Source organism: Molothrus ater, chromosome 3, assembly GCF_012460135.2.
Source record: "Molothrus ater isolate BHLD 08-10-18 breed brown headed cowbird chromosome 3, BPBGC_Mater_1.1, whole genome shotgun sequence".
Lineage (NCBI taxonomy): Eukaryota > Metazoa > Chordata > Aves > Passeriformes > Icteridae > Molothrus > Molothrus ater.
In genome coordinates this window covers 64,844,796-64,867,323 of record NC_050480.2, presented here as the reverse complement: position 1 = coordinate 64,867,323, position 22,528 = coordinate 64,844,796, and the positions used below count along the sequence as shown (strand labels likewise).

Below are 22,528 nucleotides of genomic sequence, written 5' to 3'. Positions count from 1 at the left end.
AAAGTGCTTGAAAACTAAACAAAACTGGATTAGTGAGACCACTAAAACCAACGATTTACAAACAATCACTTGTTAGTTCGTGATTTCAGGTGATAACTGATGAGTAATTACATCAGCAAATTACTTTTCAAAGCAAACAGGGTCTATTATTTTTTTATCTCCCATTGGCATTCAGTAACTGAGTAATCCCTCATCTCCACGGAGGCTGATTTGTCAGGTGTCAGAGAGCAGCTATTTGGTTATGTCTCCTGTGCAAATGTGATTGACACATGCATTTGTTAGGTCCCCCAACACATTAAACTATGCAATTGGAATAGAGAGAATGGAGCTCATTTTTCTTTATGTTCCCTTATCATCAGACTCTGCAGAGGGATCTGCACAGGTTGGATCAATGGGCTAAGGCCAGCTGTGTGAGATTGAACAAGGCCAAGTGGCACAGCCTGCCCCTGGGTGACAACACCCCCCTGCAGCACTGCAGGCTGGGGCAGAGGGGCTGGAAAGTTGCCCAGCAGGAAAGGACCTGGGTGTGCTGCTTAACAGCTGGCTGGGTAGGAGCCAGTGTGTGCCCAGGTGGCCAAGAAGGCCGATGGCATCTGGTCTGTGTCAGCAATAGCATGGCCAGCAGGACCAGGGCAGTGAGTGTCTGTCTGTACTCAGCACTGGTGAGGCTGTGCTCACTTTTGGGCCCCTCACTACAAGAAAGACATGGAGGTGCTAGTGCCTGTCCAGAGAAGGGAAATGGAGCTGGTGAAGGGCCTAGAGGCTGAGTCCTGTGAGGAACAGCTGTGGTTCTTTAGCGTGGAGGAGGCTCCAGGGGGACCTGATCACTCTCACAACTCCCTGAAAGGAGGAAGTAGCGAGATTGGGGTCAGTCTCAGGAAACAAGTGAAAGGACCAGTGGAGACGGCCTCAAGCTGCACCAGGGAGGTTTAAATTGGCCATTATGAGAAATTGTTTCATAGAAAGCCTTGTCAAGCATTAGCACAGACTTCCCAGGGAAGTGGTGGAATCACCACCCTGGATGTGTTCAAAAGATGCGGATGTGGCACTTAAGAACATGGTTAAACAGATGACTTGGCAGTACTGGGTTAACAGTGGGAGTTGATCTTACAGGTCTTTTCCAACCTTAATGATTCTGTGGTTCTATGGTCATTCACCAAATTTTTGGTACCTAAAGATTTAGAAACAGCACAAGCCTTCCCTGCAGTTTGACTGTTATTTTTGCTGGCTAATGCTGGTCTGTATTAGAAGCCAGGAAAGTAGCTATTTTCTGAGTACAAGAAAAATTTTTGCGATACAAAATTCTTCATTCAGTTTAATATTGGCAGATTTTTTTAACAAAGTGCTTTAAATATCCCCGTGCCGTCTCACAGCATCGGGTTGGCACTAGCGCTCACTCCATCTTTCACCTATGTTTCATCTTCGGACCCGTGAGCCCTTACAAGCCAAGGCAGAGAAAGCCTGGGAGCCGCGGCTTTTGTGGAGGACGCGAGTCGGGGTGCGCAGCCCGAGGCCGCTGCCCCCGGCTCCCGAGCCCGTTCTGCGGAACCCCCCGGCGAGCATTCGCAGCGCGCTCTGAGGGTGAAACCTGCCTTTACTCAGTAAAGACACCCCTGACAGTAAAGACACCCCTGAGGCCCGACAGCTTCTGTGGCGTTCAGGTGCTTTCTCCCTCCACCTCCGCTTCACACACCAGCCTGAACGAGGCACTGCGAGCGCCAGGAAGAGCAAGGCTGGGAAAGGTAGCGGGAGGCTCTGCAGATGAGCCCGTGAAGCAGGGGGGAGGTTGGGCAGAGCCCGGCTGGGGACAGTGCCCGCCCCCGCCCCGGCGACGGCCCCGCCCCGGCGCCTTCCCTCCGGCTCCCGGCACCTCAGGGCCATCGCCAGCAGCGGCCGCCAGGGGGCGCGGCCCCGCCCCTCCCGCAGGGCGCGGCCGCCCCGAGCCGTTCTCAGCCCCGCCTCCCGCCCTCGCCCCGCCCTCCCCGTCTCTCGCGGCCACGTCATTCGCGCTCCGCGGGCGGAAGCGACGTCATCCCACCCGGCGGCCAACGGGCGGCTCGCGTGTGGCGGGTTGAGAGGTGAAAGATCAGGCGGGGCGGTGGGAAGATGGCGGCGCTGGCGGTTGCCGGGCGGAGGACGCGGGCTCCGTGAGGGGATGGCGCGGCGGGCGGCGCGCAGCGGCTGAGGCACCCCCGCCGCTCCCCCGCGGGCCCCACGCGCTCCTGTCGGTCGGTCCCATGAGCGGGGCGGGCGGCCTGGCGTGGCGCGCGCTGCACGCGCTGCTGCGCGCCTTCCTCTGTCTGCAGCGCGCGCTGCTCGCGTGCCTGCGCGGCCGCGCGGCCGCCGCCGCCGCCACCTCCTGCGCGCTCCTGGCGCCCGCTGCCCGCGCGCTCGGGTTCCGCGAGGCGCGCGCGGCCTGGCGGCGGCGGGGCCCCGCGCGCGGCGGGGCGGCGCGCGGGCGGCAGCGGTGGCGCGCGGACGGGCGCGCCCTGCGGAAGCTGCCGGTGCACGTGGGGCTGGTGGTGACCGAGGAGGAGCCGAGCTACGCGGACATGGCCAGCCTGGTCGTGTGGTGCATGGCCGTGGGCATCTCCTACGTCAGCGTCTACGACCATAACGGTGAGCGGCCGCCGCGGTGCCCCAAGTCCCAGCCCCGGGCCGTGCCGGGGACCAGAGCGTAGAGCCAGAGGGCCGCGCTGTTCTGGGCTCTGCCTAAGTCCGGTCCCGCCTCTCTGCTGACAGCTCCTTTCCCATCCGCTGGAGCTGCTTGGCCGCTGCAGAGCTTCTGTCCCCTGGGAGCCTGGGCAATGGCCCAGTTGTCCTTCTGGCCCAGCTCCCGTGTCGGGATGACCAGGTCCTGCCTGCTTTCTGGAGCCTTGTCCACAGCCTCGGGCTGACAGGAACTGCTGACATCAAAGTGTAGGGCAGGACTGTTAGTAGGGAAGAGCTTTAGGCTACTTGCTCTTATGAGTGCTGTTCATTGAGTTGGGGCTGAACCTCCAGAAGTGAATGAATGAAAGTAGCCTTCTATTTTCAAGTACTCCTGTGTGAAGAAACAGGATGGACAAGTAGTTAAATGTAAGCATGTATGTCCTGGATGTTGTCTGTATTGTGAAGTTAAATTATGGGATCTGCATTTGGTCCTGCTTGGCATTTGAGTTAACTCTGAGCCAGTGCTTCTGTGAGCTCTGAAGTTTTTTCACATCTGCTGTGTGATTTTATTTATTACTGAGTCCCAGGTGTAAAATTATTGAACTCTGGCTCTTGCAGGTATGTTGATTCCACGTCACTGACTATCATAAAGATAAGATCAGAGTTTGGATTTCACATACTGTGAGGAAGTTGTGGAACAAATCTGACTTCCTCATACCTGTCCTTTCCTAGTGGGGAGCTAAAACCAGCCATATTCAAGATGCTTTTAGTTGAAACTTTCTGTCCAGCTGATCATTGAGAGATGATCTGTAACCTATACTGGACAAGCTGTCAACTCAGATGGGATAACAATACATGGACTGTGTCTTGCTTCTTTCCTGCAGAGGAAAAAAACTTCATCCTGAAGATCCCTGTGCTCGTGCTGTCAGGGGTGAGACTGTAGGAGAGCAGGGTTTAACTTGTTTTGAGCACTCCCAATGGCTGTTGAGAGGTGTCATGCAGTTTAGGTGAACTCTGTAGATTTCTGCCAGGTTAGAGGTACAGTTGTCTTCTAGTGCTCCTTCAGGAAATGCCCAGCAGTGCAGCCCATGTAAGTAGGGGAAATCTTTTGTTATTAAATGTGTGACAGCATCTAAGATATGCAGGCCTTTCCTTGAGCATAGGCATTTGTGAATTTTAAATTTTTTCTGCTTCATTTTAAACCATCACCATTTATAGAGATTTATTGAGATGCTTGAGCGTGTCCAAAGGAGAGCAACGAGGCTGGTGAGGGGCTTGGAACACAAGCCATATGAAGAGCGACTGAGGGAGCGGGGGTTGTTCAGCCTGGAGAAAAGGAGACTCAGGGGTGACCTTATCACCCTCTTCAACTTCCTGAAGGGTGACTGTGGTGAGCTGGGGGTCGGTCTCTTTCTCCGGGCAACAACCGACAGAACAAGAGGACACAGTCTCAAGCTGCGCCAAGGGAGATGCAAGCTAGAAATAAGGAGGAAGTATTTTACAGAAAGAGTAGTCAAATACTGGAATCATCTACCCAGGGAGGTCGTGGAGTCACCATCCCTCGAAGAGTTTAAAAAAAGACTGGATGTGGCACTTGGTGCCATGATCTAGTTGAGGTATTAGAACATGGGTTGGACTCGATGATCTTAAAGGTCTCTTCCAACCTAGAATTTCTGTGATTCTGTGATAGTTTTGTTTCATGGTTGATCCTTCCTATGTGATAAAAGACTTGGAAGACTTGACTTTCACTAAATTACTCTTAAGATCATTATGAGAAACTGGGCTTAATACCAGTCACTTAGCAGTTTAAACTGGCCATCTGTGCAGGGCTGTCGTGGAACTTGGTTATGTTGTGTTTCAGAGGGAGAACGCTTCCTCATTTGGAAGTCAAAGGACGATATAAAATATTTGCATAGCATCTCAAGCACACAGAGAAACAGCACCTTATGAAAAGTCATTTATGTGTTGACGGTTTTTACTCCCAACTTGGAAAGCATTCAACCAGGTGAAATGCTGCAGAGCAAACAGTACCAAGGAGGAGAGTTTCCCTCATAGCTTGAAGAGAGACATTTTTATTGTACAGGATCTTTAACTTCAAATTTAAATAAGCTATGGGCAGTATTGCCTAATATGTTTACGTATGTGCTTAGTTCCTTTTTAGATTCCAGCACTGTGCTCCACAAATTATATGTATGAGAGCTGAACTGAGGTGGAGATCAAGCTGAGAATCATGTTTCTTGGTCGTCTTGGCTTTCATCTTGCCTACTCTGCAACAGTGAGGAGGGAGAAGGCACCAGCCAATTCTTAGGTAGCCACTGTTGCTGAGCTCCTGTCTCACAGTAAGGAGCCAGAGCTGTAGCAGTGTCTGAAACATTTTTTGAAAACCTACTACTGCTTCTCCAGCATGTGTTGAAATTCAGTCAGATCTAAGATTGACTGTTAGAAGACTAAATATGATGACCAGAAATTATAGTTTTGTCCTCTGAAGAGCTAACATAACCTTGCAGAAGAATTGTTATTGCTGGCAGTTCAGAAAAACAAAAATCTTGGGTTATTTGCTGCTGTGTCCATGTATTGTTTAATTCAATCTGAAGTTACATATGTTAATTGTTCACTTTTGTTCTGTGTTGTGATGTTATTTTTTGTTTTGGTGTTGGGAATTTTTTCTTTAGTTTGGTTGGTTTTGTTGTTCTACATTATGTGATGAGTGTGGATTTTAATTTTTCATTCTAAAGTTGCATGTTAAAAGAGGTTTTGCTGAGATCTGAAAATATGGCTATTATCTCATGATTTCAGTATCGAAGCATATTTTTTAGTAGCTTGTTCTTCTGTTGATCCTCTGATACTGGAATGTGCTAGTTTAATTGCTAGCTTGCTTTCCAGTTTGTTGGAGCAAAATCAAAGAAGGCAGAGCAACGAAAAAGTTTTAAATCTGTGGCTTTTGCCAAACGTCTAGGGTTGATGAGAATAGCCTGCCATTGCACATCATGCTCTGCACAGGTGTTCAGTGGGTTGTCCAGGAGAGCAGCTGCAACTGCTTTGTGCACAGCTGAGCTTTTCAGACTGACTTCAGCTTCAGAGAGCGAGCAAGTATCGTTCATACAACTCTAGTGTATGCTTACTGCTGGTAATAGCACATATGCTGCCTTTCCTGTGGTGCTAAGCTCCTTAGGGTGCCTTGATTGAGCATACAGCATTTCCAGATAGACTTGTCATTAAGTGGGATGTTGCAGCTGTTGCTAAATCCGGTGCTCAGTGGTGGTGGAGTCTGGAACCCTCAGCACTAACACTGATAATAGTGAAGGTGAACAAAGTCAGGTACAGCTTGCTCTTATCAGTAGCAGAGGGTGACCCTTAATTACAGTGTGCACTTGTTTCCATCCACTCAGATGGTGACTGGTGCTTTTGGACTGCTGAGCTGCTTCTGGGGGTTTGTGTTCATACAAGTGTACCAACTATTGATTTGTCAAAATCCCCACAGTGCTGGCTGTGGTGGAGAAGGAAAACTAATTATGGGTGCTCTGGATCAGTGTTAGGTGTGGTGAGGTATACCTAAATTTGTTTCTTTTCATTCACTGCATATCCTTAGTACTGAGATTCTTTTGATTGCAACAGGAAACCTTGTTTACAAGCTTGGTCTTCCATTGTTGCCTTCTCTGCAAGAAATAATGTGTCAGTTTCCTGCAGAAGGATTAAATTCAAAATATGTCCTTAACTGCCTCTTCTAGAGGAGGAAAGAGAAGCATGAAGTTCTTTACAGAAGAAGTACTACATGAGCTGTTTATTTGTTTATAGTAATGAATTTGTTTTTTTTGCAAAATTGCTAAACAGAAGGTTGTTCATGTATTCTTCAATGTCAAAATAAGTAGCTGCATTCCAGCTCACCAGCTGCACCAGTAACTGTAAAGGCAACTTTGCTGGGGTTGTGCAGGGCTCAGAACTGAGATTTTCTCTGTTTCCTCAGCATGTTTGGAGGCCCAAGGTGGTCTGGCTTTACTGGCCTTGGTGTGTGGAAGCCCTTTCTCTCAACTTCCATTGTTGTGCAACATGACAAAGCCATAATAAGCTTAATGCTACTGTGCACACCTGAGTTAAATAATGCAAACTAAAGTTTCAGGCTTTTGATCAGGAATTTTTCTATTGACTTCTGTATTGCCAATCATTTCTTGGCAGAAATCCAGCCATTCTTGTGGAGACCTTATCTGAGGAAATACTGCAGCTTTCAGTCAGAAGGCATTGCTAATGCTTTCAGGTAATAGCACTTAAGATACATTCTGGGGAGCAGAAGCCTTTTACTAGTGCTGTATACTTTAACTTTCTTTTGGTAGTTGTTTTGCCTTTTGGGAGAGCTTGATTGAGTTTTACTTCTGTGAAGCTTTCCTGCTGTAGTTTAAGACAAGTCTAGAATGCTTTTTGGCATTTGGGTACTTTGGACTCCTAGATAGATGCTTCATGCTGAAGGTTTCTTCAAGCCCATAGTGTGACTGTACTGAGAATTTGGAGTTATTCATCATAGCTTTCTAGTGAACTGCTTTGCTTCTGAGCACTTTTCACTTGAAAACTCTTAGAAAGGATAGAGTATGGAAAAGAAATCATTTAATTAGCCCCAATGTAGGCTTCTAGTCTCTTCTAGATTACTTGGTAGTTTAGCTAATTTGATCAATCCATAAAATCTTCTGGGTGTGCAGTGTGTTTATTTCACTGGGCAAGATAAATATATTGTGGCTTTATGTCACTGGAACACTTGTGAGATACCAATATCACATGGCATCTGCTGTGGGCCTTCACCCACGTGAAATTTCACATTCCACAATTTCATTTTGGTGTTGAGTTGAGAGCAGTTCTCAGACCACATTGATTAAAAGGGATAAGGTGATCTCCTTAAAGGAATGGGAAATATGAAAGAGGTATCTTTTCTCCTAATTGCTGATGAGCCTCTATTCTCTTAGTGCAGAATGACCCTCCAAGAAGGGTCATATCTGGGAGGAATGGTCACCTATGAAGTTCTTAGTTCTAAGTCAAATTCTTTGATTGGTTAGTGCTGTCTTAAGTGGCCTTAATCTGATTGAAAGTTAAGTGACTTTAGTTACATTCAGACTTGGATTACTTTTTTCCTAGACTCTTGGGATAAAGGAGGTATTTGTAGCTTTCCATATCCTGTGAGGTCTTGTATAATGGCCATGCTTTCCTCTGTTATCCACCAGCGTGATCCAACAGGATGTAAGCAAAAGTTGTTCATGTATTAAAATGGTTTCTTGTATGTGTATTCTTTGAAGTGGTTTAGTATTTGATGTTCTCAAAATGTTAATACCTGATAACAATTACAACTTTTGATTACTCTTTCCTTGTCAGCACTGGAAAGAAGTTGAGAAAGCAAATAACTGAAATGTTGTGGAGATATGTTCTTTACTAGACTCCCTTTGGTAAGGTGTTCCCTTGCAAGGAAGGGCTAACTGTTATTTTGTGTTTTACCAGATTCTGCTGCTTTAAGGAGCAGGGAAATTAAAAATGTTGACCTTTGAGATGCCATTAAGGCATTAACAGGTGGTGGCTGTGGTACTCTAGTCAGACAAACAAATGGTTGACATCACCTGGTGTTTCTCTGTGCCAGTTGTTCACTTCCAGTTCAAGATTCTTGTCACTTCTACACTTGATGAATTAATTACAAACTTCATTTGTCAATATCTAACCCTAAAATATTGCAACACCATGGTTGCAAGCAAAGGGGCATGGCTTGTAGTTGCTGTAAATCTGAGCAAAAGGTGTGTGCCCTGGAAAAGACCTGTGTAATGAAGGACTACTGCAGGAAGCTAAAACACTTCTGGTTTGCCTCAGCTCTAATAGCAACAAATGACAGCATGCTTGCAGCTTCTGTTGTAAAAACAAGTAGTATCCCTGAAAACAGCTCACAAGTTCTCAGTAGTTAAAGGAAACAAACCAGGACAGAGTTTGGTACTCTTTTTCATTGGGAATTTTAGTGCTTAAATACATGTAATTCTTACAACACTTCATTTGCAGGAACATACACATTTGCATCAGCTTGCACAGGTTCCAGAGTTCTGACCAAACAAATGTTTCTGCTTTTCAAAACTGGAAAATCTTCTGATGAAAAATAATAGTGACAATTTCATGTTTGTGTTCTGTATTAGAAACATAAGTAGTGCTGCATTTTTTTTCATTTAACAGCAAGCAGCTGTTGTATTGCCAAAATTTATTAGGCCTTTGTCAAACTAATTTTTTTTACTGTTAAAATTATATTATGGACTAGCTTTAATTTTGTGAACGAAGTTGGAGGGTAGCAGTAAATCAAGAGTTAAGTTTCACTGCCTAGAAACACAATTCTGTTACTGAGTTGGCCTACTCATGCACTTGTTTGCTATATTTATCCTGTTTAAATTAAGCAACAGCATCTCCCAGAACTAACTTGGGTACATTTACAAAATTTTTAAAAAATGAGCCTTGTAGATAAATGGGGTTTTGAGATACTGTAAGGGAAAGGAGAATATAGCTGAGGCATGACCATGTAAAATTCTTGAAGTTGAATATGAATTTGGCCTGTGAATATTGCATTTGACAGGACTGTGTTTGCAGTGATGTGCATTCATGAGTCTCTTGTGCACTGACTGAGACAAACATTGAAGGAGTATTCCCAAATGCTGTTGGGTTTTAACTAAGATCTGAGTTAGTCTGAATTTTTACTATCTTCTGTTGTGCTTCAGGATCTTCTCTTCAGGAAAACTGTGTGTATGTCAGGGTTGATGGATCAGTGGGAATTTAGGTGTGGAGGCCTTTCCAAGGAAGGCATGCTGCAACTACATGGTACGACTACAGTAGCTTCCTGTTTGTTAAACTGCTATTCAAGGAGCTGTGCAGTCCCCAAGTTTGAACATCTGAGGGAGTGGGTGAGATAAACAGGCAGAATAGAAGGGTGGTACTCAGATAAATCTTAAGAACACATTTATTTAGCAACTCTTCTGTGTCTGTTGTGTGTGTTAAGGACCTTCACTTTGGAGCTGGACCAGTTCCAGTATATGATATCCAAGCAAACACCTTAGTCAGTTCTTCTACTTGTCCTCAATGTCTTAATTTACTTTAGAGCTGGAGTGTGGAGTCTTAAGTTAGTTCTTCCAGTCTTTGGCAGGAATAGGCAAAAGCCTTTCACGAGAAAGGATTTGGTTTCATTATATTGAGTGAAAAAGGGGAAGAAGAGCAGCAGCTTATTTCCCAGATTGGGAGCCTTTCCTAATTATGTCACATGTTTGTCTGGATATTGAACATAGTTTTAATTCTCATATCTAAAAGTGTATGGAAGTCAAGTGACTCCTAAAGGCAAGGCACATGCAGCCTTGTCCAGATCTTCCTTGAAGAGGCTACAGGATTAGCAATTGCAGTGGCTGCACTGCTGCTGACCTTGGGAGTGAGGAATTCAATTTGTGTTAACCCCAGCATGAAACAGACCGAGCCAAGCAGAGTTGTATCAAACAGTTGTGTTTAAAGCAGCATTCTCAATTTCTATTATGTATAAGTATATGCTAGAAAGTGGGAGCACAGGAAGCCACAATTTAACTTTAGTTTAAACTTAGCAGAAGCATTCTAACACACTTTCTTCTGTAGAGGTTTGTGCCTTACCATAACTTGCTGTTCTGTAAACATGTGAAATCAATTATAAGCTAACACTTCTATAATGAAATAGTTGTTTTTTTTTTTTTACAGGAAGTATCCAGGATAAGAGGAAAAACAGATACTTTGCCACCTATTAAAACCTCTAATGAAGCCTGTAGAAAAGTTCTAATTCATTAGGCCTAAAGGCTAGCATATTAAATAAATGCATTGTATCACTCCATATTGCAAACTAACTCCTAGTGTATTATGGTCTTGATCCAGTGCTTATGTACTGTTTGACCAATGTGGGAACTCTTGTAGCTGTTCCAGATCCTATAGTGAGGCTGTGGTGCCAAATCCTAAGCCTAATCAAAATTGCATATCTTACATTCTTTTGCACTGTCTACATTGTAAGATTAGCATGTGGGCATTTTTAGATTGGTCAGTGGAAGTGTTTGACATAAAGTTTCTGAATGAAGTGCAGTAAAAACCTCTGAATACCCTGTGATAAAAGCATTATCCAGTTCCTGAGTGAATATGCCTAGCCATGCTTTTAGATTGTAAATATTTAAACTGTAACATTTAGTTTTTGCTGTGGCATTTAATTAGAAGTAGAGTTATGTTTCTCAAAAGCTAGAATTTATTTTAGTAGGAAACCCAAGTATGTTTGAAGCAGGCTTTTGTGATTTCCTGCATTTGAAATGTGTCTGCCTTAAATATGCAAGTATAAAAAGGCCTTGGGGACTGCATGAACTCCTTGAAACATACAGCTTGTGAAATTCTCTTATTAGGAAATCCATGCTGTTGGATGGCTTAAGAGTGGATACTTACTGAGACCTGAAATGTTGATTTAGTGGTGACTTGGTTTGTTAGCCTGCAGCCTTAGGCGTGTGGCAATAAGTGGTAGACTTAAGCAGTGTGGGCTTTAAAGAAATTTGGTGTTAATCTGACTTGGTGTTCTTTGCTGATGATTGCTTTCTCTATTTCTAGCATGCCAAGGACAAGGAAATAAGTCTTAAGCTATCCCTTATGCAGTTGCAACTTGCTGCTTATTCAGGCTGGGTGAAAGAAGAACAAAAGCACATGAGTTGTCTTTCCAAGGTCACTGAGATTAGTCACATGCAGTAGCATTTTCTTTGAGTTCTTACCCACACTTGTGAATTCCAGTCTCAAACCAGTTCTGACTAATTTTTTCTTCTTGCCTAGTGTTAGATTTATTTTCTAACACCTTTTATAGGAGTTGGCTGATATGCAACTTTTTTTTTAAAGGTATTTTCAAGAGGAATAATTCAAGATTGATGGATGAAATTTTAAAACAGCAGCAAGAACTCTTGGGACTAGATTGCTCCAAGTACTCCGTGGAATTTGCAAATCACGACAAAACTGGTCAAGGTAAGATCAACTACAGGAGGGGCTTGGTGTGCCTCTAAATAGCTGTATATCAATCATAAATCTGCTTTTACTTAAACACATGTCTGTGTACAGTGACCTTTTTCTTCATGTGTGTACTTCCATTTTTCCAAACATACACCTCTAAATGGAGAGGAGAAGGGGAAAGAGCAAGACTGCTGGTTGTTATGGCAAGGTATAATGCCATCAGGAAGGTAAAGGGCACAAATTAAAAAATAAATTTGGTAATAGCTTTTGCACATACTTAGATGTGGAAAGCAGGAGTAGGTTTCGAGGCTGATGTTCCTTACACAGCACTATCTGCTGTAAGAACTCATCTCCTCATCTGCTGCCTAAGACAAATGCTAGAAGTCTGTTCAAGTATAATCAATCACAGGCATGTACTTGAATCAGGCCTTTGTCTTAAAGAGATGGGCTGATACAGGTCTTCTAACTACAACTCATAATATAAAAAAAATACCTAAAATACTTAAAATGTTTTAAGATCATCATAGTTCAAATACTTATGAAAAGTCTGCACAAGTTGTGGTACATTTAGCTGCATTGAAAATGCTGCTTGCAAGTTTTGCCTCCCCTATGAGAGCTGACCGAATACTAAAATTTTTTGTGCCAGTTTTCCAGTACAAAGTATAATATTGTAGCATGAACTTGTCTTATGAACAACTTAGTCTAAGATGCTAGCATTTATATGGAAGAACTCAGGTTTCATGCTTTTTTTTTCCCTTCCTGCGAAGGTTGAAATAACCAGCAGAAGATGGGGTAGACAGGCTATTAATGTCTTAAACTCCAGCATACTTAGCTCTGCTTGCCTAAGATGGGATATTTATGTTCAAACAAACTACTGAAAGACTTCTCAGGCTTGCTGATGGGAAGAGTGCTTTTAAATCTCAGGAACCTTTTGTGCTGGAAACTGAAAAGCAGAGGTGTTTTCTGTTCTCTTTTTAAATTCTTCATTCTTTTTAGGAGGTTTCACAGTCAGATCAGATGCTTCGTGTTTTCAACTTAACAAACTGACATCTATGCAGTTTATTATTATCTGCAGTTTTTCCCTTCTGAATAACAAAATTGCATGTATTGCAATTTAGGGATACTGTTAAATATTTTTTAATGTAGGACATTTGATGCAAATTGGCAAATCAACCAATATTAAAGAGCAATCATTTTCATTGTGGTGGCTTTGGATAGATGAACTAAGGGGTTTTAGGTGTTCTTATGAATCTTGACTGTGCTGTGTAGTCCCTTGCAGTCAGGTTCTGCAGTTTTAAGAAATGTATTTTTAAGTATCTAGTAATAACTATCCTAAGTTTGGTATCAGCTTAAAATGTTGACACTTTGGTATTTAACCCACTTAGCTTCAAGCCAGTATAGTGCACCATCTCTGGCCTTGAGCTTCCTCAGCAAGCTTACCTCTTAGGTACCTTACAGTACTGACAATGATGCGAGTCATGTAGTGTGAGAAGACTCTTGCCTGTCAATTGCGTAGGGTTAAGATAATTACTGTTGTGAAATGTCCACTTAAGTCACAGGCATAGTTGCAGATGAATAGATGAATTCTGAACTATTATCTTGTTCCAAGCTTCAGTGTAGCCATCTTAGATCCTTACTGTAACTCTTGCATCAAGATGCTGTAATCAGAGCCCCCAAGCTTAATAATTATGTCACATGAATGTACACAGTAGCTGTTAAAAACACCTTCCTCTTCTAGGGTAGAAATTAGTTTGTTGGTTTTTGGTTTTTTTTTAATTTCCCTGAACCCCTTAAGTTACTATCCAGGCACCTTTCTTCTCAGTGCTTTGCCTGACAGTGTAAGGACCAACCCAAATTTCCTGGAGAACTGTGTTTGAAGACTGAATTAAGCCCGTTCTCACAAGACTTCTCAAAGTAGTTGTCTTAAGCTTGTGTTTTAGTAATACAGCAAATCCAGAAAACTCTTACCCACTTCTCTAAGAGATAGATGAGGTGGATTTGTGACTAGTTGTAATACAGGAATTAAACTACAAGTTACTTTCATCTCTATCTGTGACTATGTAAAGCACATGCAAAACAATTATATTTCTGTTGCTTTTAAACTATGTTTTGTACTTTCAGTTTTAAATTGCCAATCTACATTGAAGGTGCTGTCTCCAGAAGATGGAAAAGCAGACATAGTTAAAGCTGCTCAGAACTTCTGTCAGTTGGTAGCACAGCAGCAAAGAACACATTCAGACCTGGATGTGAATATGTTAGACAACTTATTAAGTAGTAAGTATAATATGGAGGGGAAAGAGTACTCAATTCATAACAATTTGGTTACTAGTGTATTCATTGCTTGGAATGTATGCATCTTGATGCTTAGTCTATCAGAGTAAATTATGATTATTGCTTTTAGGCTTCTGTTAAAAATTTCTATCTTGTTTATTGCCTTTTGAGCTGTTTTTTTTAAGCAGAGAAATTCTTTAGCATAAATATTAAGCTAAATTGCAGAGTTTTGGCTTTTCAGAGTTTACAGCATCTGTGGTATGTTCTGCAATGAGATTGCTGAAAAAAGTACTTTTGGGATTACCTAAAACTAGACTATTCTAATTTAGGTTAATTTCCTGCGAGTTACAAGCTGCAAATATGGATGGGCAGAGTCTTTTCCAGATCTGGTTACAGTGATTAAAGCTGTTCTTGCTGCCTGACTACTATCCTGAATGCAAATGATAGAACACTTGCTGTTCTCTTGCTGCTCTATAACCCACACTAGCTTAGTTGTCTTCATTACTAATTCATGCAGATACTGACTCTGCACTGTGATGTGTGGCTACATGCAATAGCTATGAAAAGGGCAGGACTGCCCTAATATCACACCTGGGAGAAGTTTGGAATTAGCATCCACTTTTTCAGTGGTACTGTGGAGCTGTGATGAGTTGCTCAGCTTGCCTAGGTGATCCATGCATGTTAATTGCAGCTGCAATTAGCTCATCAGGTTTCAGATTGCACACTTGAACTTGGATGCCTTGGGCATGTTGTTGTAGTGTGCTTCCCATTAATTGGACTTTAGAGAGTGATTTTTTCTTTTTCATGTTGGGTGATCAGCTGAATTGTTCTGCAAACGGACTTCCATGGCAGTTTGGAAGTTTGGAATTCAAACTGAATTCCATCCCTGTTGTCAGCATCCTCCTATAATGGAGCTATTAAATGTATTTAATGAAGCACCTGAAGAAGAACTTAGCACATCTCTTCTGTTATACCCCAAAGGCAATTAAAGGAAATTAACAATCACTCCTTCAGAACAGTTACTAATTTAATGGAGAGCTGGTGACAGTTGTTACATGTTGTGTGTATTTTGGCCAGTGATACTTAACTGGAGCTTTTCAAACTTGTTGATCTTCTGTCTGGATATGTTAAAAGTATTAGGTCTAATCTTAAAATGAGTGGATTTAGTTTTGAAGCATTGCATGCTAGCTGAGCACAGAAAGAGAAATCTAATCTGTCAAAACTATGAACTTTGAAACACGCTGCTTCATGTATGTGGCTAATAATTAAGGATAATATCTGTAACTGGTCCTTATTAATTTGTTTACCTAATGTTTGGGACATTGTTGGAGGTGAAGTATTCTTTCATTACTTACTTAGCAGCAGCTTTTTAAATTTTGTTTTACTTGTAGGCAAATTTAATTTGTGTGCATTTTTAATGGAACAGTATTAAAAGTGTGCATCTGTGCATTACTGATTTGAGAGCATGTTCTGGAAAGCAATACTTGAACAGTTATATTCTTACAGTTTGTATTAATGGTGTCTTCTGTAAATCTTTGGGGTTTTACATTTTGGTTTAAATACCTGTTAATGTAGTTTTTAAACTTTTTGTTCATATTTAGGGTGCAGTTATTGAAGCCTAGTCCTAAAATGGTATGATTCTAGTTTGTCATGTGGCTTTTCTTGTTCTTAATTCAGTCATGCACTTAATTCTTACAGCTTGAGTTTTCTGCAATGTAAAAATACTTTCTTCTGAGAAATGCCTCAGCTAACCAGCTTGTTTTCAGAAAAGTAGTTGCCAGCTGCATTTTAATATTGTCTCTGCTTGCTGTCTGTTTGCCTTCCAGCAAAGAACATGACTATCAATTAAGGCTACTCAAGTTGCCCTGTAAGATCTCTGTGGAGAAGAGTATAGTTATCAGTGCTAAAATTCCTTCATGTTCCCCTTGCAGAACTCCTGACCTAGAAGGGATGTTGCCAGATTGGCATCCTTTGAGTGTGCAAGTCTTTTGGCCTCTTTTATTTTTTAAAGTTTGCTCCCAAATTCTTGTATCTCATGTGTGCTAAACTTGACTGTTGTAATTCTGTCAGCTCTGAGGGAGCTTCCACATGTAAATTATCTGTAGCACTGCTGTGTTTAGGTAAAGAAATGGATGCAGACTGGAAAGCACAGTACTGTGGTTTTTAGTTGGCTGTTGTGACAGTAATGCTACAGTGTGCATTTTCCTTCAGATAGGAACCAGAAGGAAATGTTAGCATTAACTGGGCTCTCTGAAGGTCTTTTCCTGTTTGACAAGCCATTGCAGTGTTGAAGATCCTGCTGCTGTACCAGCTGAGGAGTACTCAGCTGCTGAATCAGCTGATGAGTAAAGCTGTCCACTTCCTCCAGAGTCCCCACTTCTAAGTATTCACTGCTTTCCTGCAAAGCTCTTTCCTGATACTAATGTGCTAGCTTCTGAACAACAGAGTGGCTTTTGCTTTGCAATTTTTTTCTTAACTTTGAGATGAGATTTGGTCTGTGGCACAAGACACCCTTATCTAAAAGCTTCATCCTTTCTTAGAAATGCACGTGTTTAGGGAAAATAGCCTCTTTTCCTCTAGTAAAAGGTGTCATCACTGTTGTGGTGATTCAGTGGGGAGGCAGGATGTGAACATTTTTCAAAATCTCCAGCTTCAGTTTCAAAACTGGGTGGAGCAAAATCTGGCCTTAGTTTCCTTTTCTCTTACTCCCAAAGTTAAGTTCCTCTATAACTAATCTGAAAACTGTAAAAGGCTCTTGACTGCTTTTTTGTAGTGGTTTTTTTTTTTTTTTTAATTTAAGCAAGCGAGGAAAGAATTGAGAAATAACATCTGAAGTTTGGAGCAAGTAGGCTGTCTTGAACTTTATCTGCTAAAGGTAGTCATTACCCAGTATAAGCACTTTTGCACTTAACTTGCAGAATTGGTGGGTACTGGAAGGGGTGACAACAATTTACCTGCAATAATCATGACTAATTGCAGCATTATAGCAAAATAGGGTTATGACTGCTGGAATGCTTTTCAGATGAGCTAGGTAGGTGCAAGAGGAGCAGTTTAGCTTCTTGGGTCCCCTTGGGGTGCTCTACTGGTTTTCACAAGTTGCTCTAATCAACTTGCTAGAATTAGCAGGGAAAGCTGGACTCAGACTGCTCATTGTAAGCCTATTTCCTGTCTGTCAATTATAGCCTGGAGTAGCTTAGGCACTGCAGAAGTATATGGAAGGGAGACAGGCAGTGGTGTTTGGTCACTAATTGTCTTCAGCCTCAGAAGATGAGCAGAATGCTCTCATGAGGGAAATGACTGGCTGGGGTTTTAAGGTATGGGTAGTAAGAGTGTGGGCACTTAGTGGAATTCATCAATATTATCTTGCTCTGCCCTAGAATGGGTCAGGTTGTCCACACAGTAACAGAAAAAGACACACTGCCCTGTTCTACTTCACTCATTTAACCAGAAAGATGCCAGCTGCAGCAGTATCTTTGAAATTTTATAGTAAGTTAGTTTTAAAATTTCTGTCTGGTCTCATACTGAGAAAGAGACAAGTCATCTAACAAGTTGAGGTTTTTTTCCTTGATGGTCTGTAGTACAAGGTGTTCTTCAGTGAAATTTCCTTAAGCTTTTTGTTTTTGTGTCCTTTTACTCTACTTGATTGCAGCTCCACATAGTTAAGTAAGGACTATAGTAGGTAGAGTCAGGGTACAGCATGTTCTGTGCTACTAAAATAGAGTTTACCAAGACAAAACTAGAACAAGTCAGATGAAACAGCATTGTTAGGGTTTGCTGTTACTCAAAACAATGTAACTGTTCCTGTACTTTCCATAGAAGGTCTTTGAAAACTACCTGACATAAAAATAGCAGTCCAGCTGGGCCTGCAGTGGCTGCCTAAGCTTTTGCTCAATTGGTCATTCAGGTGTTGCAAGACCAGTCTGTCCTCTTGGGCTTTTAATTGTTAACTTGTCCTTGGGACCTTCATTTAAAAAAAAGTGCATTTAGTGAAAAAGCAGATGCCTTAGGGTTTAGAACTAAAAAAAAATCCTGTGATAAATTTAATAAAACCTAATATAACTTGTTATTACAGGTACACATGGATTTCCTGATCCTGATTTAGTCTTGAAGTTCGGTCCTGTGGACAGCACATTAGGATTCCTTCCATGGCACATCAGACTGACAGAAATCATGTGAGTTGCTTCTAAATGTTGTAAAACACTGGAATGAAAAATACCTAGCTAAGCAAGTCTTTATGATATAACTTATGGAAATTGGCCAAAAGAGGAAATCCAGCTAGACAAGTGTCTGGAGATTGATTTGAGGATATTTTAAAATTAACTAAAACCTGTCAAACATTCATTGTTGTTTTTTTAGCCCTGACTAGCAACAGCAGGCTTCATGCCTCAGGTTTAAGGAATAACTTCTGTCACCACCTAGTGTGTGGTCCAGTCCCATTTGACAGTGTTGCTTATATCAGTGTTGATTTTCTGTGGCTTATAGGTTCCTAAAAGGGAAACTAAGGATACAAAGGAAATGGAATAATAGAAGACCGCACCTATGAATTGCTTTTCAATTTTAGTAGTAACTGAAGTGACTAGATTTGCTGAACTTCATAAATCCAAGCACATTTGTAGAGCACTGAAACGTGGGCACACTGTGCTGCTCCAGCTTTTCACTGGTTTGAAGGGCCCTGTGTACTCTGATGGGAGGCTTTGGTTTAGAGGGTGACTGGTTTAGTTGTTAGAGTTGAGTCACAATAACCATGTTGAGAACAACTTCACAAGGTTACTCAGACAGTAGCTTGCTTTTAGTGATATTCCTGAGTGGCTGTATGAATAGTGTGGTGTTTATAAAAGCTTATTTTAATGTTTCTAACTTGCTTTCTCAGTTCTTTGCCTTCCCACCTAAACATCAGCTATGAAGAGTTTTTCTCTGCCCTCCATCACTATGCAGCCTGTGAGCAACGGTGGGGAAAGTGACTTCAGGCTGAGTGCATGGAGTCAAGCTTTCTTGGGAAGGAACTGATGTCTGTTTACAAGCACCTGCTACCCATAAGTCTGGTTCATAGTCCTTTCTTAATTTATCAAAAAAATTCAATAAAGTGTCTTACCTTTCTAGAGAGTCTGTGTGAATGCGTGAGAATCTGTGGGGAGGGGAATTCACAGATTTCCTGTTTGCAAAAGACAGTTACTAAAAACAAAACTGAATTGCCCTCACTTTGACATTCAAGTGTCAAAATGAATGTGCAAGAATTAAGTGTTGTAAAATCTACAGGACAATGTAAATAGGAGTCCATGCCCTGAAGATCCTTAAATCCAAGAAAGAGCTTCCATCTTTGTTTCTTAATTCTTCATGGTTGGGCATTTCAGAGCTAATGGTTTATCTTCAGATATATTTACTATGTAATATGTGAATTCTAGAGAAGTTGGTTTTGTTAACTGAAAATAGAAACTGCAGCTTGGCTGGGATGACTAAGCCAGCTGTAGGTGTTAAGTTCTAGAAATACTGAGAAGATTCCATAAAAAGGGTTGGATGCTTCTATGGTAAGTGGATTAGGCAGTCTGTGTTGCAGTATTCAGCTTTTTTTTTTTTTTTTTTAAGTGGTGGGATGAAAGTATTCCTACCACCCTGGGTGAATGCAACATCTCAGCATGAGATGTTTTCCACTGGGAATAAGCATAAACAGTACTATGTATTGTTTGTTTACCTGTTCTCCCCATAACATGCTCACTCAAGGTAACAAGCAGGAAAAGGCTCTGGCATCATTTGTTGAAAGATTTGAAAAAGGTCTGAGTCAACTTCCATGGCTAAATGTGATTTGCTGCTTGTACTTGTGTGCCCAGCAAGGGAGTCTGCTTAAGCCTTTTTTATTTGTTCTGAACTGAGCATTAGAAGTTTGAATGGAACAAAGTGGACAAAGAAGGAAGATGAAGTAAAGCTGCCCTACAGTATTTCAGCACTGAGATAACTAAGTAGAGATAATGGCTAAATGGTCTTCATGGTGGAATGGCCTATTGGAGTTACATTCCTGTTTTGGAAGTAGTTTAAATTACAAGTTTATGGCTGCACTTGGACAAAGCAATATCTTTAGATCTGTATTACTGAAGTCAAACGTTGATACGCAGCCTTCTGCCCTGCAGGCTGCAGAACTGTTGAATGCTTCGTTCTGGAAGTGTTTCCTGTTTCCCCCTCCTCCTACTCTTCAAACTGAGCCTGGCTTTATCTCCTTTGGGATAGCCATGTCATTAGAAGGGAAAACAACTGTTTTTAAAAGGGAATTGCCAGATTTTAAATGAATGTCTGCCTCAATGTAAAATGGTGTATTTTAACTTGTTGCTTGATGTAATGTTATAAAGCAGCTTGCATAAACTCTTAGCTGCGGTTTTTTGTCATCACAAGGTTAGATTGCAGTTACAGAAAGACCTGTGATATTAATCTCAGAAAAGAGCAAGGGATATTCAAATTAACTAAGAGTTTTGACATAAAATAGCTTTCCATGGGAGCTGGAATATTTTGAGTACACTTTGTCAGCTGGTCTCTTGTGTGTGCCAGGTCCTGTATTGCAGAGAAGGTGAACAGTTGTGCAATGTTTCCTGGGCCCTGTCATTGAGAAGGGCAAATTTTCTCACTGAGTGTTAAGTTCAACTTTTTTGTGGGGAGTGGGTAGCCTGTTGAAGGATATCTGGAGTATTGATGTTCATCTGTAATATGAATTTTGTTTCATTAAAATGCAAGGTTGTGTTTACGTTCCAATATGTGTTACTGTGTCACTGAAGCAGTTCTGGTGCTGGCAGTAATGGGAAAAGTTTAGTTTAGCCCTCAAAAATAATGTATTTTTTATATTTGTATCAAACTGCCAAAGAATACTTCTCATACCTGAGTTCCCTCAGTCCTCAAACTTCTTCATATCTCAGCTAAAAAGATGTGTTTAATATTGGAGACAGATCTCAAGGTCTAGAATTTGTCTACAGAGGGTTGCCTAATAAAACTAAAATGATTAGTTCAGCTGCATTTGATTCAACTTAAATCTCTTCTGATGGCCAGTTTAATTGTGAATTAAGTGTTCCTCCTGGAATTAATGTAGTTGAACTAATCCATGTTATGACTTAGTTGGGATTATTTTACTGTCCCTGTGTGGGCAATCTTCAGTGAGGTGTGCCAAAAGCACTGTGCATATCCACGACTTGATCTCTGAATGTACATCCTTGCCCTTAGCGCCTCTGCCCAGCTTGTTCTGTGTGAAGGTCTGTGCTGTGACATGTTTGGGTACCTGTACATAATGTGTAAAATGAGTTTTTATGATTAGGAAATCGATCTATTGAACTTTATTATTGAAAGCTGAATCTGTAAAACAATAAATCAATAAAAGACTATAATCTTTCTACAGGCTATGGTGATACATGAATACTTTTAGAAGTTCAGCTGGGGTGCTGTAGCCCCATTCATGTTACTACATCACTCTGGGGAAGTAGAGAACTTCAAATGTTGTATTCTAGTAATAGTGTAAGAACTGGGCAAATTTTCATCTACCATTTCCAACTTAGATGCTTTAATGAAAGCTTTCATAGTAAAGCATTTACTGTAAAAATGTTTCTTTGATGGTCCTGGGAACTTGCTAAACTTGTTCCTGGCTACTAAAAAGCTTGCTTCCTCTCCCTTCTGCTGAGTCAGTCCTGGGCCATGGGCTGTGCTGGGCCTCCTGCCATCCCTCTTGTGGAGCAGGGTGAAGTGAGGGTGTGGTGTGGAAGAAGCCTCTGCAATCTGAGTGATTTCCATGCTGAGCAAGAAAGGGGAAGCTTGTGTTAAGGTGAGTTTTGAAAATGCACTGGGAATCAAGCTGACCTTGAGCCAGCCTACAACAAAGGCCAGCAGTCTCCCAGGCTGTTAGGAACTGTGTTGCTGGCACATCAGAGGTGATGATCTTTTCCGCAGATCTGGGGAGACATCTGGAGTGCTGCATTCAGAGCTGGGCTTCCTTGGTACAAGAGAGACTCAGATTTAATGAACCTAGGCCACCAAAAGGCTGTGATGGTAGGAGGTGGAGCATCTGTTGTGCAAGGAGAGGTTGAGAGTTGGAACTGCTCAACTTGGAGGACACTGAGGAGGGACCTTACCAACACACAAATGCATGATGGAAGGGGGAGTAAACCCAGCCAGGCTCTTCCTGGTGCTGCTTAGCGGCAGGCTGAGAGGCAATGGGCATAAATTGAAATATAGGAGAATGTTGAAACATCAGAAAAACCTTTTCCTATGAGGGTGCTCAGGCAGTGGAGCAGGTTGGCCCTAGAGGCTGTGGAGTCTCCTTCAACACCAGTATGTGTGCACGGGGATCAGCATAGGACTAGATCACTTCCAGAGATGCCTTCCAACCTCAGCTGGAGCTGGCGGTACAGCAGTGTTAGGTGTGTGCCGCTGGGCTCTCTTACCTCAGCTGATTTTTAACAGCAGTGGAGGCTCTCTGTAGTTTATTTGGCATTTCAATATCAAAGAATATTAGAATTTTCTGTATGGTGGAAAATTCTTCAATTGCACCAGTGTGAGAGCTCCCCTTCACAGTAACTGCTTCTCATAAATTATTCACGTTTCTGTATATTTCCTCTTTTCCCCCCTTTCAGTGGTGCCTGGTAGTTGATCTGGTAAAGGA

The 22,528-nt window shown here is 42.1% G+C and overlaps 1 protein-coding gene across 1 annotated transcript; it reads left to right on the top strand.

Annotated features, from left to right (window-relative positions):
* The first annotated feature begins 2,076 nt into the window (after positions 1 to 2,076).
* On the top strand, positions 2,077 to 21,268 carry NUS1 (NUS1 dehydrodolichyl diphosphate synthase subunit). Its single transcript, XM_036380570.2, has 5 exons — positions 2,077 to 2,619; positions 11,524 to 11,646; positions 13,753 to 13,905; positions 17,975 to 18,074; positions 18,773 to 21,268. The coding sequence occupies exons 1-5, from the start codon at positions 2,238 to 2,240 to the stop codon at positions 18,861 to 18,863; spliced, it is 849 nt and encodes a 282-aa protein (XP_036236463.1). The 5' UTR covers positions 2,077 to 2,237; the 3' UTR covers positions 18,864 to 21,268.
* Positions 21,269 to 22,528: the final 1,260 nt, after the last annotated feature.